General features: G+C 38.6%; 1 protein-coding gene across 1 annotated transcript in view; it reads right to left on the reverse strand.

The window, feature by feature from the left end:
- The window catches only part of FAN1 (FANCD2 and FANCI associated nuclease 1), a 42,374-nt gene that overhangs the window by 11,107 nt on the left and 12,911 nt on the right, over nt 1–18,356 (reverse strand). The window contains exons 5-9 of the mRNA XM_044665399.1: nt 17,918–18,119; nt 12,710–12,943; nt 12,074–12,205; nt 10,183–10,291; nt 9,107–9,226 (exon numbers count right to left, since the gene is read on the reverse strand). Of these exons, the coding sequence (XP_044521334.1) occupies nt 9,107–9,226; nt 10,183–10,291; nt 12,074–12,205; nt 12,710–12,943; nt 17,918–18,119 (797 nt within the window). The remainder of the gene's footprint in view (nt 1–9,106; nt 9,227–10,182; nt 10,292–12,073; nt 12,206–12,709; nt 12,944–17,917; nt 18,120–18,356) is intronic.

The raw sequence follows: 18,356 nt of genomic DNA on the forward strand, positions 1-18,356 counted from the left end.
TAATATTCGCTATTATAGCAACCAGAAGAATAATTCACAGGGAGAGGATAGGATACTAAATGGTCTAAGATGACATAGAGGGTGGGAAAGAGGGGGGGGAATAGTAGGGGACACCAAGAAAAATCTGAGTAAATAAGAAAAATAGGATATTCTATTACACACAAAGAGGGCATGGGAAGGGGAGGGGATAAATACTATCATAAGAAGGAGAGGAAGAGAGCATTAAGAGGGAATAATCAAACCTTACTCTCAGTATAATCAACCCGGAGAGGGAAGAGTAGCTTTATTATCCATTCGGATAAAAAAAAACTCTATCTAACCCTACTGAGAAAGTCAGAAGGGACAAAGCAAAGGGAACAGGGGAGTGGGGAGGTCAAAAAAGGGAGGGGAGAAGAAGGGGGAGGGAATTCAATAGGCCTTTAAAAATAAAAAGAGGGGAATAACAAGGGAGAGGGCAGAAAGGGAAGTCAATCAAGGGAGGGGATAAGGGACACCGGCTCAAAGCAAACCACTGGTTTAAAAGAAAATTGTGTAAGAGAAGGGGTGGGTCTAGAGGAGGATACAAAAATGTCAGTGAATGCACAACTGATAATTGTAACTCTGAATGTGAATGGGATGAACTCGCTCATAAAACAGAAGCAAATAGCAGAGTGGATCAGAAACCAAAATCCTACCATATGTTGTCTACAAGAAACACATATGAGGCGGGTAGACACACACAAGTTTAAGGTTAAGGGCTTGAGCAAAATCTTTTGGGCGTCAAATGAAAAAAAGAAGGCAGGAGTGGCTATTATGATTTCTGACAAAGCCAAAGTAAAAATAGATATGATTAAAAAAGACAGGGAAGGTCATTACATCCTGATTAAAGGCAGTATAAACAATGAGGAAATAACACTACTCAATATATATGCACCAAGTGGTATAGCATCCAAATTCATAAAGGAGAAAATGGCAGAGCTCAAGAAGGAAATAGATAGTAAAACCATAATAGTGGGAGATCTAAATATTCCTCTTTCAGATCTAGATAAATCAAACCAAAAAATAAATAAGAAAGAGGTAAGAGAGGTGAATGAAGTCCTAGAAAAATTAGATCTAATTGATATGTGGAGAAAAATAAATAGGGACAAAAAGGAATACACCTTCTTTTCAGCTGCACATCGTACATTCACAAAGATTGACCATGTAATAGGGCATAGAATCATTGCAAACAAATGCAAAAGAGCAGATATAATAAATGTAACCTTCTCAGATCATAATGCAATAAAAATAATAATTAGTAAGGGCACCTGGACAGGCAAATCAAAAACCAATTGGAAATTAAACAATATGATTCTCCAAAACCAATTTGTCAAAGAAGAAATCATAGAAACAATCAACAATTTCATTGAAGAGAATGACAGTGATGAGACATCCTACCAAACTATGTGGGATGCAGCCAAGGCAGTAATCAGGGGGAAATTTATATCCTTCAGTGCATATATTAACAAATTAAGGAGGGCAGAGATTAATGAATTGGGTATGCAACTCAAAAAATTAGAAAGCGAACAAATTAAAAACCCTCAGATGAAAACTAAATTAGAAATACTAAAAATTAAGGGAGAAATTAATAAAATCAAAAGTAAAAGAACTATTGGATTAATAAATAAGACTAGAAGCTGGTATTTTGAAAAAACAGATAAAATAGGCAAAGTACTGGTCAATCTAATAAGAAAAAGGAAAGAAGAAAACCAAATTGACAGTATCAAAGATGAAAAGGGAGACCTTACCTCCAATGAAGGGGAAATTAAGGCAATCATTAAAAACTATTTTGCCCAATTATATGGCAACAAATATAACAATTTAGGAGATATGGATGAATATCTACAAAAATATAAATTGCCTAGATTAACAGCAGAAGAAATAGAATACCTAAATAATCCCCTATCAGAAATAGAAATTGAACAAGCCATCAAAGAACTCCCTAAGAAAAAATCACCAGGACCTGATGGATTCACAAATGAATTCTATCAGACATTCAAAGAGCAACTAATCCCAATACTATACAAATTATTTGATATGATAAGCAAAGAAGGAGTCCTACCAAATTCCTTTTATGACACAAATATGGTACTGATTCCAAAGCCAGGAAGATCAAAAACAGAGAAAGAAAACCTTAGACCAATCTCCCTAATGAACATAGATGCAAAAATCTTAAATAGAATACTAGCAAAGAGACTCCAGCAAGTAATTAAGAAGATCATCCACCATGATCAGGTGGGATTTATACCAGGAATGCAAGGATGGTTCAACATTAGGAAAACCATCCACATAATTGACCATATCAACAGTCTAACAAACAAAAATCACATGATTATCTCAATAGATGCTGAAAAAGCCTTTGACAAAATACAGTATCCATTCCTATTGAAAACACTGAAAAGTATAGGAATAGAAGGACCCTTCCTAAAAATAATAAACAATATATACCTAAAACCATCAACAAGCATTAAATGCAATGGGGATAAATTAGAAGCCTTCCCAATAAGATCAGGAGTGAAACAAGGATGCCCATTATCACCTCTATTATTCAACATAGTACTAGAAACACTAGCAATAGCAATTAGAGAAGAAAAAGAAATTGAAGGTATCAAAATAGGCAAGGAGGAGACTAAGCTATCACTCTTTGCAGATGATATGATGGTATACTTTAAAAATCCTAGAGAATCAACTAAGAGGCTGGTAGAAATAATCAACAACTTTAGCAAAGTGGCAGAATACAAAATAAATGCACATAAATCATCAGCATTTCTATACATTTCCAACACATTAGAACAGCAAGAGGTAGAAAGAGAAACACCATTTAAAATCACCCTAGACAATATAAAATACTTGGGAATCAATCTAACAAAACAAACACAGCTGTTATACAAAAACAACTACAAAACACTTTCCAAACAAATAAAACTGGACCTCAACAATTGGAAAGCCATTAACTGTTCATGGGTAGGACGAGCTAACATAATAAAAATGAACATCCTACCCAAATTAATTTACCTATTTAGTGCCATACCTATCAAATTACCAAAATTAGGAAAAACTATAACAAATTTCATTTGGAATAACAAAAGATCAAGAATATCAAAGGAAATAATGAAAAAAAATGTGAAGGAAGAGGGCCTAGCAGTACCAGATATCAAACTATACTACCAAAAAACTTCTTTACTGAATTAGGAAGAACTATAACGAAGTTAATTTGGAATAACAAAAGATCAAGAATATCAAGGGAAATAATGAAAAAAAATGTGAAGGAAGGGGGCCTAGCAGTACCAGATATTAAACTATACTATAAAGCAGCAGTCATCAAAACAATATGGCACTGGCTAAGAGATAGAGAGGAGGATCAGTGGAATAGACTTGGGGTTAATGACATCAGCAAGACAGTGTATGATAAACCCAAAGAGCCCAACTTTTGGGACAAAAATCCACTATTTGACAAAAACTGCTGGGAAATTTGGAAAGCAATATGGGAGAGATTAGGTCTAGATCAACATCTCACACCCTACACCAAGATAAATTCAAAATGGGTGAATGACCTGAATATAAAGAGGGAAACTATAAATAAGTTAAGTGAACACAAAATAGTATACCTGTCAGATCTCTGGGAAAGGAAAGATTTTAAAACCAAGCAAGAGGTAGAGAAAATTACAAAATGTAAATTAAATGGTTTTGATTATATTAAGCTATAAAGCTTTTGTACAAACAAAAACAATGTAGTCAAAATCAGAAGGGAAACAACAAATTGGGAAAAAATCTTTATAACAAAAAACTCCGACAGGAGTCTAATTACTCAAATATACAAGGAGCTAAATCAATTGCATAAAAAATCAAGCCATTCCCCAATTGATAAATGGGCAAGAGACATGAATAGGCAATTTTCAGTTAAAGAAGTCAAAAGTATCAATAAGCACATGAGAAAGTGCTCTAAATCTGTAATAATTAGAGAAATGCAAATCAAAACAACTCTGAGGTATCACCTCACACCTAGCAGATTGGCTAAAATGAAAGAAGGGGAGAGTAATGAATGCTGGAGGGGATGTGGCAAAATTGGGACATTAATGCATTGCTGGTGGAGTTGTGAACTGATCGAACCATTCTGGCTGGCAATTTGGAATCATGCTCAAAGGGCTATAAAAGAATGCCTGCCCTTTGACCCAGCCATACCATTGCTGGGTTTGTACCCCCAAAGAGATCATAGATAAACAGACTTGTATGAAAATATTTATAGCTGCGCTTTTTGTGGTGGCAACAAATTGGAAAAGGAGGGTATGTCCTTCAATTGGGGAATGGCTGAACAAACTGTGGTATATGCGGGTGATGGAATACTATTGTGCTAAAAGGAATAATATACTGGAGGAGTTCCAGGCGAACTGGAGAGACTTCCGGGATCTGATGCAGAGAGAAAGGAGCAGAGCCAGAAGAACATTGTACACAGAGACTGATATACTGTGGTAAAATCGAATGTAATGGGCTTCTGCACTGACAGCAATGCAATGACCCAGGACAATTCTGAGGGATTTATGGTAAAGACGCTACCCACATTCAGAGGAAGGACTGCAGGAGAGGAAACATAGAAGATAAACAACTGCTTGAACGCATGGGCTGAGGCGGACATGATTGGGGATGTGGACTCCAAATGACCACACCAATGCAACTACCAACAATATGGAAATAGGCCCTGAACAAGGACACATGTTACAACCAGTGGAAATGTGTGTCGGCCATGGGTGGGGGGAGATTGGGGGGTGAAGGGGAAAGTAGGGGCATAAAATATGTAAACAGGCTAAAAATGAATATTAATAAATGTTTAAAAAAAAAAGCATGTTACCAAACTTGGTGAATAAGGAACTTGAATTTGTAAATCATGACTTTCTGTATAGTCTTAAACATAGTAGATATTTAATAAATGTTTATTGAATCAAAAAAAATTTTTTTATAAAGATCTTTGGAATCACAGAAACCACAGTGCCAAATAAGCACTAAATCACAGATTTAGTCCAGCCCCATCATTTTATAAATAAGGAAATTGAGGCCCAGAGGTTGTCTAAGGTTATAGAAATAGGCAGAAAGAAAGACAGAACTGGGGGCAGCTGGGTAGCTCAGTGGATTGAGAGTCAGGCCTAGAGACAGGAGGTCCTAAGTTCAATCTGGCCTCAGACATTTCTCAACTGTGTGACCCTGGGCAAGTCACTCCACCCCCATTGCCTAGCCCTTACCACTCTTCTGTCTTGGAACTAATACACAGTATTGACTCCAAAACGGAAGGTAAGGAAGGGTTTTAAAAAAAAAAACAAAAAAACTAGGACTAAAATCTGGGGTTTGGCCAGGTTTTCTTTGAAATGCTCTTCCTACTTTATTACTCTTAAAAATAACAAACAAACAAACAAAAAACTACAATAGCTTCTAGGGTCAAGTATTGAGGGCCAAGAAATGATTAGTTAAACATATATACCATGAGAGCCATAAATCAGAATGGGCCAGTAATATAGAATTATTATTTTTTCTCTTTTCAAATTTTCAGCATTATTTTTTTAAAGCATGGGATAAACACAACACAAAGTAGAATAGTAAACTTCCTTACTTGAGTTTGTAGTCAATTCTTTATTATGATATGCCATCTAGTTGTTATTCCTTCACTACAGTGGTTGGGAAAGGAAAGAGTAAAAATATTCAAGGATTGTCAAAAAGTCCTATGAGGAAGGGCTTGAGGAACTGGGATTATTAAGCCATAAAAAGAAAGCTGAGAAAAACTTAAGGATCTGAAAGTCTATAAAATCATTTTCAGATGAGCAAACCTGGGAATTCTGTGATATAAATCTATATGCTAATTCTAAGCTCACAGGTAAACAAAGGAAGACAACAAAATCAAAAGACTTTCTAGTGCATCTTTACTGTTTCACCCTAGTTAAAAAAGCATGGATATAATAATAATAAAATAGATAATAAATGAAAAACCATATCCATAAGCTTTTAAAGAGGAAAATGACTTTTGTTCACGTGAAACACTTTAAGCTATTTTTTAGTTTTATAGCAGTTAAAAAAAAAAAAGCAATATTTCCACATTCCATGGTTACTGTTTTTCACCCTGAAGTCATCATAATTCGCTTAATGTGCCAATTGAAAAACAAAAGCCTAAAGAAGATCAGAGTCCACCATTCAACACAAATGCAAGACTGGAATGAAGATGGGGGTGAGACCAACAACTGGACGCACAAAGAGCTACTGTTCCAGTCCTCTGTGCTTAATAGCCTTTTGATTCCCCTCAAGGCCCTCCCATAATGTCAGCGACAAAACCACTTTGTACTTCAAAGCTCTTCCGCTCCTCTAATCACGGTACTGGGGAGGAACAGGTGAACCAATCCAATGGTCGGAGGTTAATCTTTTAATAAGTTATATAATTATATAACAAAGTACTGTAGAGGGTTTCAAAACTTTGTTTTCTTAATCATTGAGTAATTTTATAAGAAAAGGGGAGGAACAAGTAATAGCACATTTTGTCATTCTCCACTCAGAGCAGCACACAGAGCACTGACCCGGGAATAAGGAAGAAAAGTCAATCTCAGAAATGTCTTAGTTGTGTGACCCTGGGCAAGTCACTTAACCTCTGTCAGCCTCAGTTTCCTCAACTGTAAACGGAAAGAATAATAGTACCTACCTCCCAGGGTTGTTTAGAAGATCACATAAGATCATTTTAGAGCAATAGTAAGCTCTTAATAAATGCTTTTTCCCTCCCCCTCAGGATCTGTCACGGGCAGAGCCTGCCCCACCCCCAGCCCACTCCTACTCAGGTTCTCTGCTCCTGTGAACAGTGAGGTCAGTCTTCCAAGAGAGAGACAGAGTATCGTCTTGGGGTATTTTCCTGTTCCTTGTTCCCCAAGTCTTTTTGATTAAGGCTCCAAAATGTACAAAAGGCTTTCTCATTGGTTTTCCCACTTCTAGTCTTCTCTTCTGCCCATTCATCTTATAACCACTGTAAGAGGAAGCTTCCCCCCACAGAATTCTGATTATCTCATTATTCAAAACCCTTTTCAGAAAAAAACTCTCAAATCAGTTCTCTTCACAGGGCACAGAAATGATTCAATGGCTGCAGCTCACGAACATCCCTGCGTGCTGGGCTGGGCACTACAGAGCTGCCCTGAGGAGCTACCAAACAGGGCCCTCCTCCTCCTGTCCCCAGCGAGCTTGCCTTCCCGGGCCCTGGCAGGGGCGTCCACACCGGCCCCCTACCTTTGCTCTGGAGGTTTCCTCACCACCTTTTTTCTTTTTAACCCTGATCTTGCGTCTTAGAATAGGCAGGAGATCAGTAAGGGCTGGGCAGTCAGGGCTCAGGGTCACTCAGCTAGGAAGCGTCTGAGGCCACATTTGAACCCAGGCCCTTCCGACTCGAGGCCTGGCTCTCAATCCACCGAGCCACCCAGCTGCCCTTCTTCATCATCCTTTGTCTGCTGAAATCCTACCCATTCTCAAACCCCGGCCCAAAGTTCACCTTTTTCAAGAAGCCTTCTCTGGCCCCCAGCTCCATGGGCTGAAGCGGAGTTCTGGATCAGAACCAGAGAAGCTCCTTCTGCCTCTTTTTCTGTGGCTCCTGAGACGAGCTACGAATTCTTGGGGGCCGCGTAGGGCTGCCTCTCAAGCTCTGTGCCAAATCCACCCTCTGTCCCCAGGCTGTACAGCCTCCCTCTTTACTCTGAGTCCCTGTGCGGCTCCTCCGGTCACCACGTTCTCCTCTGCACGTGTCATCCCCGCAGACACGGACACTCTTTTTTCCATCAAGTTGTCAGCTTTTTGAGACAAAAAAGGTCTCACACGATCTCTATTTCCCCCCACAGTGTTTTGCATAATAAAGTAAATCATCAATACATAATGACTGAATTATTATTTTGACATTAAAAATATAATTCGAGTAGCTGCACACGCGGGTACTAAGGAATCCTGAGAGTTTATTTCTTACCATCTTTGCCTTCTTCGCAAAAGATGAGGCCACGTCTAAGGTGGCCACGATATCTACAACGTTTGTGAAAAGAGCCTCCATTTCCAGGAAGCATTTACTAAGAAGCTGTTCTCTGGGGCATCCAGGGAGACGGAACGCCTGGCCGGAGACAGAAGGACTGAGCTCCGCTTCACTCCGATTGCCCAGCCTTTGCCTTTCTGTCCTAAGAGTTGTTACTAAGACAGGCCTGATGTGCCAGGCACTGGGCTACAGTGAAGTAGGAAAATGGTTTCTGTCCTCAAGGAGCACAGACTATTGGAGAGCATATGACAGTTCTGCGAACAAGACGATGCCATTTAAAATTAGTTTTGAGTAACAGGAAACAATAAACATCAAACTTCTATTTGAAAATGTTCTTTAAGGGATAGCTGGGTGGCTCCGTGGTTTGAGAGCCAGGCCTTGAGACAAGAAGTCCCAGGTTCACATCTAACCTCGGACACATCAGAGCTGTGTGACCTTAGACAGTTTACTTAATTCCAGTTGCCTAGCCCTGACTGCTAACCTGCCTTGAAACTAATACCTAGTATTGATTCTAAGATGGAAGTTTAGGGTTTTTCTTAAGAAAGTTTTCTTCAAAATCTTTATGACATTTTATTGGGGTGAGGAGAAGGATGGACAAAGAGAAATGACCTAACAAAGAAATAATATTCTAATTATTGTATTTTTTTTTTCAAAAGATTCATGTAGCCTTTAAAAATTGCAGCACAGGGGCAGCTAGGTGGCACAATGGATAGAATGCCCCCTGGAGTCAGGAGGACCTGGGTTCAAATATGGCCTTAGACACTTTTCTAACTTTGCTACTCTTTTGTCTTAAAGTTGATATTCAGAGAAATCCAGAAGAAAACATATGATCTATCACTTGTTTATATGGGTATGTGATTTGGAGTTTTAAAGGATTACTCTTTTACAAAAATGAGCAATATGGAAATGGGTTTGAGTGATTATATATGGAAAAAATTTTTAAATAAAAAGTTTAATAGAAAAAAATTGATACTCAGAAGGTAAAGATTTTGGGGGAAAAATATAGCCCAATAGTTGATCATCATTTTTTTAAGCTTAAATGTTAATTGAGAATGATACCTGCTCAATACGTTTCAAGTGTTGATGTAAATTAAGTGCCAATCTGTCCCACCATCGTCCTCTGCTCTCAAGACAATATACTTTTTGAGACAAAAGATTTTCAAGTTCTTCTACTGCTTCCTGAAACAATAAGAATCTTCCACTTAGACAAATGAAATTTAACTCAACTTGAATTAAATCTATAAACCAGTCAACATCACAAAATGGATTTACAAATCACATTTCCACCCAAAGATGAGATGGATAACAACATTCTATTCATTTTATATGCACTTTGAGGTATTTCTCAGGTAATGTAAGGATGAGTTAGCCAACCATATTTTTCATCTAATCATCTCAGTAATCAAGTGCTGAGAAGGCCAGTCAGGTTTCAAGATTGTGGGTTTTGTTCATTAACTTTTCATAATTTTTCTCCAGGTCATGCAAACTGGCCCTGTGAAAACAGAGGTTCCCAACTACCACACTCTGCTGAACTGAGCCAACTGGCCCAGGCTGGCGTTATTACGGTCCTTCTTCACTAATGCAGGCAGTCATCTTCTCAGTGACCTTCTATGATAAAGAAGTGCCAAGAGCAGAAGTAAACCTTAACAGTTTTCACAAACTATTCCTGGTATAGGAATAAAGCCAATTTATTTATTTTTTATTTTTTTTTGTTTTTGACTGTCAGTTATTTCCTTTCCAAATAATCCATGACGCCTAGTGAAAAATGGCCAGAGATGAGGCTATTCTCAGAACGTATCAAACTCGTACTTTTACCCTTAGTTTTTATCTCTCTTTTTTTATGTACATTCTGTCAGATCTATTCTGTAGGAGAGGAGAAAGAATAAGGGATTCCAATAATGTCTGATAATCTTAACAAGTCTCTTCTCTTTCATACCCCCCAAAACCCAGTGAATGACCTATCTTGATTATTCTAACTATATTATTATTATTGGCTGTAATAATGAATAAAAGAACTCAGAGCTAGACCCCTTCACAGCAACATAAAATTAAATCATGCAGAAATCTGATTTTTTTTCATAGTGCTGGCATTCATATGCCTAAAAGAGCAGAAAAGTAATATACTCAAGACATACCTCATACATGTGTAATCTCTGTAGTATTTCAACAGCTCTAGAGAAAATCCTTGTATAAAGCCACCCAACAGTAAAACACCGCAAGAAGAGAGGCAAATCTTCATGGTATCTAAAATAAAGTTGACATACCAAGAATTTAATATTAATGACAGGTTATAACGCATGTGCAGATCAGGGTTCCCAGACAGGAAGTCACTTACATGGATACAGATCAGTCTCCCATGCTTAATCAGAGGCCTCTGGGGGGCCTGGTACTTAGGGAACTGATGTCAGGTCTTCCTGAGTTCCAGTCTAGCCTCAGACACTTAGCAGCTGAGTGAGCCTGGGCAAGTCATTCTACCTCTGTTTGCCTTAGTTTCCTCAACTATAAAACGGGGATAGTAATAGCACCTATTTCAAAGGGTTGTTTGGAGGATCAAAGAAAATAATAAAGGTGCTTAGCGCTGTTCCTGGCCCCTGGTACATACTATGTAAATGCTCATTTCCTTCCTCCTTAATTAGATGTTTATTGCTTAAAAAAAAAAATAATTGCCACCCAATGGCCCAAATTTTAGTGATAATATTTTTAAAAATTGATTTGGGTTGGGAGTGGGACTCTTGAACAACAGGTGCACAACTGAAGCATTTCCAGCTTAGTAGAATTGGAGAACTTGTGTTCTATGAGTCCAAGATCACCTCCATGCCACAATTCGGCATTGGAAAAAGACTTGAGTAGTGGACTATGTTAATAATAAGGCAATTTGAGGTTTTCAGACTTAAAAAGAAGTCAGTTATAAAAAGTTTAAAATAAACTGAATGTCTTTAAAACCACACATCATCTACCTTAGCCTTCTATGCTTTCCCACATCCCAATTACAAAATACAAATGAAATTCTTCTCTGTCCAGGTTTTTAGTATATATTCTCGCATCCTTGAGAGGCAGCCCTGCATCAGGGCACTGTAGAGAGCTAGCCTTGAAGTCAGCCAGATACCCATTCAAGTCTCACCCCTGACACACACACACACACACACACACAGAGGCTGTGAGACCTCGAGCAAATCACTTCTCTCGGGGCCTCAGCCAGCCTCCTCCTAGGACTCTAAGCTAGAGAAGGGCTGCTGCCCTGCACTCGTGAAAGGATGAAATGCTCCCTATAGCGTTAAACAAAAGAGCCCGTCTGGGCCACGCTACTGGCCACGCACCGTCTAGTGCACCTACCAGCCCGAATCTATTAACAAAGGGCACTTTCCTCAAGAATAACCATTCTTTAGAGGAGTATAGTTCTTTTAAGTAAAAACTATTTCCTTATGGGATTTGTTGCTCTATATAGTCTAAAAATGAAAGGATTTCATTGATGAATATTTTATAAATGCTGAATGGTGAAAGAATGATCAGGGTAGAATTTCTTGACAACATGTGAAGATTCTCAGGAACTGTCATATAATATGATGTGAGACATCTTGTGCTGACCATGTGGAACCTTTGAAGCAACGACTCACCTTAGTTTCATCTGAAAAATTGCACCCACTTGAATTTCCATTTGATGAATAAACTTTGTATGTTTCCCATAACCTCTGCACCATTTCTTTGTTTCTTCTGCTTTTCAAATTCAGCTGACTGTTTGGCAGCCAATGAAATGATGACAAGTGAAAAACAGATTATTGTTCATACATATTTTGGGTACTCAGAAAAGTGCACTTTCTTAGTGAGATGAAAGCTCATTTTAAGCTCTTAGGTTGTTTCTATTTAACATGACAGTGTCCAAATAAGCAAGAAAGGTAACGCTTCCAGCTAGAGTGTTTGACCACAGAATTAATCAGCATGATCTTCATGCCAAAAATAAATAAGTCTTACATAAACTAAGCATGTTTCTTGGTATATACATCTGAAGATACAGCTATAAGCTATTACCTTAGGGATGGATGATATTTTAGCTTGTTCCAATCCTCCTTTGCACACTTGCAGAGCTCATTAGCTTCTTTCCAGTTCCCATTTGCCATAGCAGCAGAAATATCATTCAACGTATGAGCAGCGGAAGCATATCTGATGTTTTAAAAAGTCATAAGGAAAAGTCTAGTGAAAAAACATTTGGGAATCAATCTAATCTATTTCTTTTTTTTTTTTAACTTAACTTTAAAAAATGAATCTATTTCTTATACTTAATTTCTCTCCAAGATCAGTTTTTCAAAGTTACAAAAAGTATAGTAGTCCAATCTAGTCACTATTACTTAAGGGCAAAATGCTCGCTTTTATAATGATAACTGACTAATGCTTCAGTAGCTAGAAGATCTAATACAGTTTGTTCCATGAAATAATTCACTCACCAGAAGCTAAACAAAAGTCTGGGCTTTGAAGCACTTTGCTCACCATCTATCTCTTCGTTTGCAATATTTTCTTATGACTATGGCCCACAATTGGCAAACTATTCATTCAAATATAGTTCATTATTTCCACACACGAAACAAAAGATTCATGTTTGTTTTTATTCTGGGTAATTCTGGCAATTAAAAACATATTAGCTATTATAGTCACCTGGTATAATCCTACCTGACGAGATCTTCTTTATCTTGGAAGATTGGTGTTTTCCTATTTATTGTGTAACTGGGAAAAGTTAATTGGCCTCTGTTGACCATCAGTACTGTGAAAAGCTGGCTTTGCCCACCACAAGGAGCTTCTTCTTCTTCCACTGAATCAGTCAATGAAAATAGCAGTAAAATACGGGAAAACACAGCCCGAGGACCATTACTGATCCTTATAGATTGTCCTACCAAATCCTTTGCTCTAGAAAAGAAAATATATAATATATACTTACTATTGTCATTTTAAATATACTAGATATTAAGATATTAAATGAAAACTGCTTAAAAATTATTTTATCACAAAAGAATTAATAAAAAGTTGAAGAGTATAAATTCACTCTAAGATGAAAAATCTAGATATTAAAATATCAGAAAAGTCATTCGACATAACTGAAATATTTCATTTTAACATTAACAATTCTCAACTCCTGATCCCAACCATTTTTTTAAACAAACAAGATATATTTATGTGAATTTTCATTTTTTTCATTATTATTATTATTATTCCTTGGAAGAAAGAGAATCATTTTGCATGCTCAGCAGCGGTACAACAGTCAAATGAAATTGTACAGTAAACCAATTTTCACCCCTTGAAGGTGTCCGTCCAATAGTTATTTCCAAAGCTCACTTGAGACAGCACTGAACATTCTGGGAGGACAAAACACTGGAAGGAAAACTGAGGCCCATCAAATGGGAAGTAACTGAGCAAATTATGGAATACAAATGAAATGGAATAGAATTCTCACCTGTCAATAAAAAGGAAAAAAATAATGAATTTAGAAAAATATAGAGAGGATTTGTGGGAGGCCAATAAGAGAAACAGAGTCTCAAATAGATATTTTTATCTGAACCCCTCTGGATGGCTCTTCAGGCTTATGTGACCTGGTAAATAACAATGAAAACAGAACAACTTGAAAGATCTCTAAACTCCGGTTAAATGGCCTGAGTAATGTTGGTCCTGCAGGACTAATGACAAAGCACTTCCTTCCTCCCAGTAGAGATGAAGGGCTCTGCGTGTAGGACAATGTAAATGCTGTCACGTCATTGCTGGGCTGTTTGGTTTATCTTAGGTTTATGGGGAAGTGAACAAGTATTAAGAAATGACTCTGGTGTAAAAAGATTCATCAACAAACGCTTTTTGTTCTTTAAAGAGATAACACAATATTGCATAAAGAGAACCATGTTGGGAAAATGGTAAGAGTACTGACCTTAAGAGCCAGAACACCTACATTTAAGTTCTAGCTTTGATATTTATTAACTGGGGGATTATAAACAAGTTGTTCTCACCATGAAGAGCCTCTGTTTTTTCCATCAGTAAAATGGACGTAATGTTACTTAACTCTCCTTAATTCTTAGGGTTGTTATCAAGAAAGTATTTTGTAAAACAAACTGTTGAGGAAGTGTATGTGTGAATAATAGCAAAATGAATATGACCCTTTTTAAACATCCTCATAATCAAAATGAGGCAATATTTTCATCAGACCAATTGTTGCAATCCAGCAAGCCTCTTAAAGATTAATTTTTAATGCCTCTTGCTGGTGTGTCTCATGTTGTAAAGAAAAAATAAATATGTATATGAATGGGCTTCTATATAAAGTACAAATGTTAATTTTTTACAGCAGTTGAATGAAAAATATTTTTCATTGCAACTAAATAAAAAACTGTATAATTTTAAAGATAGTGAAATTTGGGGTGTATATGATCATTCTAATTAAAAACAACTCATTTAATAGTGATTTTAAGTAAAACTAAAGTAGTCTTGCCAAAAAAACAAACCTTTTCCTAAATGTGCTGGTCTCATTTCTTTTCTAATCTAACCTGGTATAGTGAAAGGTACGCTGGACTTTGGAGTCAGAAGATCTGACTTCAAATTTTGCCTTTAATAGTTTATTAGCTATGTGAAATTGGGTCAACTATTTAGCCTTTTTGGGCTTCAGCTTTCTCATTTGTAAAAAAGGAAAGACTATTATTGTACTCCATCTACCTCATAGAGTTGGTTAAAAGGAACAAATGAGATCTCCTTTACAAGAAAAAATATCTGAAAACTGGAAAGCATCATGCAAAATTAGGATATTTCAATTTGTACTAACTAGACAAGCTTTTGAGAAGATGAAATAAGAAAGCACAAACTATATTAAGAAAGAGCTGCCTGACAAAAGACACTTAGGCAGTTTATAACACTTGAATTATCTTGTAGTCTTTCATCAATTGACATTGGTACAACATCCATATCAATTTTAGTGTATAGTTTTTTGTGTCTCAGTACTGGAAGGAGCCAATATTTGCAAAGTCTATCATTTTAGCTTCCTGTTATGAATCACTCTAATGGATGTGTGATCCTGAAGATCGGGGTGTTCCCCCTAACGCAGACGGAAGCCTGTCCCGCTCCGATCCTGCACATGTTCTTCCCCAAGTTGCCGCAGAAGCTCCCACACACGAGCGGCCTTCCTGGCTTTCTCGTGCCGTCCCACGGACTTCAGTGCAGTTGCCAGCTGCCCGCCGAGACTCTCCCGCTCTAACCACTGGGCTCAGCGGCCCTCCTTTAGATCCTGCATCTCCCGAGGGACGTCGTTTCCTCCTTAGCCGGCTCCCGCTGGCCACGCGCTCCGCCGCCTCTGCATGACCCGGTCTTTGGGTCTTGGGCCTGGCGTGTTCCGAGTCTGACGGCCGAGGAGCCCCCGGGAAGACTGAGAGAGGCCGGGCGCCCGGGGGCAGCTCGGACTGTTAACGCAGCTTTATAGACTCCCAATGTCAGTCCAGGCCGCTCTCTGGTTCCTTTTACATTGTAAGGCAACTTCCTGCCCACTTGTACTGCCTGGCTCACACAGGAGCACATGCACGCACACGCACATACACACATGGATCCCCATGGACACAAGCCTATTTGTGTGTCTCTGTAGGCACATGGGGCATGTGTGTAGTGTGTTCATGTGTGTCACATGCACATACACACATGGATCTCCATGGGCACGAGCCTATCTGTGTGTCTCTGTAGGCACATGGGGCACGTGTGTAGCATGTTTGTGTGTGTCACACACATGCGCGCACACATACATGCACGCACGGATCCCCCACGGGCACGAGCCTATTCGTGTCTCTGTAGGCACACAGGCATGCACAGAGGGCGTGTGCAGAGCCTGTTCCTGTGTGTCACACGCACCCACACGCACGCTAACAGACAAGCTCTCTGACGTGTCGGCATCGGGCAGAAGACGTTCTCCATCACTGGGGCGTCTGCTGGGGAAAGCTCGCGGCGCTGCTCCCAGAATCCTCGGCCGCGCGCGCTCCCGAGTGCTCCCAGCAGCAGGAAGCTGAGATTTGCGGGGCTTCAGTGTGGGACTCACCAAAAGTCCATCCAGAGACAGAACCGCCGGCTTCTGTCCACTCTGCTGGGCTCTGATATTTATACTTATTTCGAGGAAAACATAACTTGTTAAAAATTCCCACTAAAAGTCATTCCTACGAGCAGGCAGGAAGGAGTGACGGGGCGATGGCGACCTTTAGAGCTTGGCGTGTCAAAAATCACCAAAAGACCACATCGCTGGGGGGGGGGGGTGTCACTTCGAGAAAAAAACCATAATTTCATGATATTTATAGTTTAAATAACAAAATGTATAATTGTAATATATAACTATTTAACAAACCAAAATAGGTAAACGAGCACAGGTAGCCTTGTCATCTCTAGTGCCGTGTCTACACTACACCACAGCACGTTCCCTCCTCGGCACGCAGCCCCACGCTTCTCTGTAGGCAGTCGCGTGTCATCAAAAATGGCTACGTGTGTCAGTGCTGACACGGTGCCACAGGTTTGCCATCCCCGAGTCACAGTCTACATCACTAAACGCTACTTTAGCCTTCTTTGTCGCTTTAGTGAAAGCAAATGGAGGTTTGGTGGAACATTTTTCAGAATCGTGAAACGACATGATGAAACCTGTCTAAAGGTCAGAACACACTGAATCGCCAAAACCTGAGGCAGAGCTCTGGGAGCGAGGCCCGCGGTCTTAGACATTTTCACATGCATAGGTTACCATGAAAACACTGTAAAATGTAAATAGTCAGAACTAAAAGCATTTTCAAAAAGGGATTTCTTATATACATTTTTGGCAGAGACTTTTAATGAAAAAAATGATATTTTCATTGGGGTAGTAAGTTGTGTTTCTATTTATGTATCCTAATGTTTTAATATAGCTGGTGTATCATAAATAATAATTACAAATATTGCTATAGAAAAAGATAGTTTCCTGGTCACCTATGCTCAGGAAAGGCAATCTATTCAAATATTAGGGCTGCTGAAGTTCTGGACTAAAAGTTTTTTACACTGAAATCCTATGGTAATATGTAAATTTCTGCCTAGATAAAATTCCATTACATTAATTACAAGGTATAACTCACCAAAGAATTTCCTCCATCTTTTATTACTTTTCTTTGAGAGGAATTAGTACTTTTTTTTTTTTAACCATATATGTTATTTCATCATTGCAGAGGACTCCAAGTAGGGAACCTTTTCATTGATAAAAACAGATGTAAACTACTTGGCAATTTCTGGTCTTAGAGAGTTGTCTGGGGCCCTGGGAAAACAAGTGATTTGTCAGAGCCTCACATGTACCGTGGGTCAGAGGCAGGACTTGAACCCCAGGCCTTCCTGATGGCAAGACTGATTCTCTATTCATTATTATGCCATGATGTTGCTTCCTCTATTTTTTTTACTTTTTTTAAACCCTTACCATCTGTCTTAGAACCCAAAAATAATATAATAGTTCTGAGGCAGAAGAGCAGTAAGGACTAGACAATTGGGGTTAAGTGACTTGTCCAGGGTCATATAGCTGGGAAGTGCCTGAGGCCAGATTTGAACCCAGGACCTCTCAACTCCAAGCCTGGCACTCTATCCAATGAGCCACCTAGCTGTTCTTCCTCTGTTTTTGAAAACAAAAGATTTTGCCACTCTTGAAAAGCCTAGCATTTTCAAAGCAGGCCTCTATTGCCTGTACACTCAAACAAGAAATGATATTTGTAATTTTGAGAAAAGATTTAAAAATTATGGTTCTTTTACTTTTGCCATTTGAACCAGCTGAAATAAGTACCTGACTTCTACAACAAATACAATGTGTAAAAAGAATTATTTCTTTAACTCTTAAAGCCAGTCAGAAGTTTTTAATACATTAAAATCCAAGGATACCTTTTCAAAATCACTGTACCAATGCTGGGCTGATTCTTGCCAAAATTGAAGATGGAACGCTGTTTGGCCAGCCTGAGAAATGTGTCCACTAGCTGCTGTTTCTGTCCACTGGAATTTGTCAAATGAAACATCTTTGCTAAGGTTTTTAGCTCAGAAGCAGAAAGCAACTCAAGTACTTCAGGGAGTTCTTGTAATTCTGATTCTAGAGAAATAAAAGCATAAGCATTTAAAGTGGAATTATTATTTAAACTTCGGCTCAAGCTTCTACGAACATAACCTTTCAACAATAATCCCAAAGATAATCCCTCCTCAAGCACCTGCAGCTTCAGCTCCTTTATCAGTGGGACATAATTTTTAAAAAAGGAAAAACAAAGGGTTCTTTTCCTGTAATGCTACAGCTAACCTAACAAGGCCAGGAAGGCCTTTCCCAAAACCCAGC

Source organism: Gracilinanus agilis, chromosome 2 (genome assembly GCF_016433145.1).
Source record: "Gracilinanus agilis isolate LMUSP501 chromosome 2, AgileGrace, whole genome shotgun sequence".
NCBI classification, from domain to species: Eukaryota; Metazoa; Chordata; class Mammalia; order Didelphimorphia; family Didelphidae; genus Gracilinanus; species Gracilinanus agilis.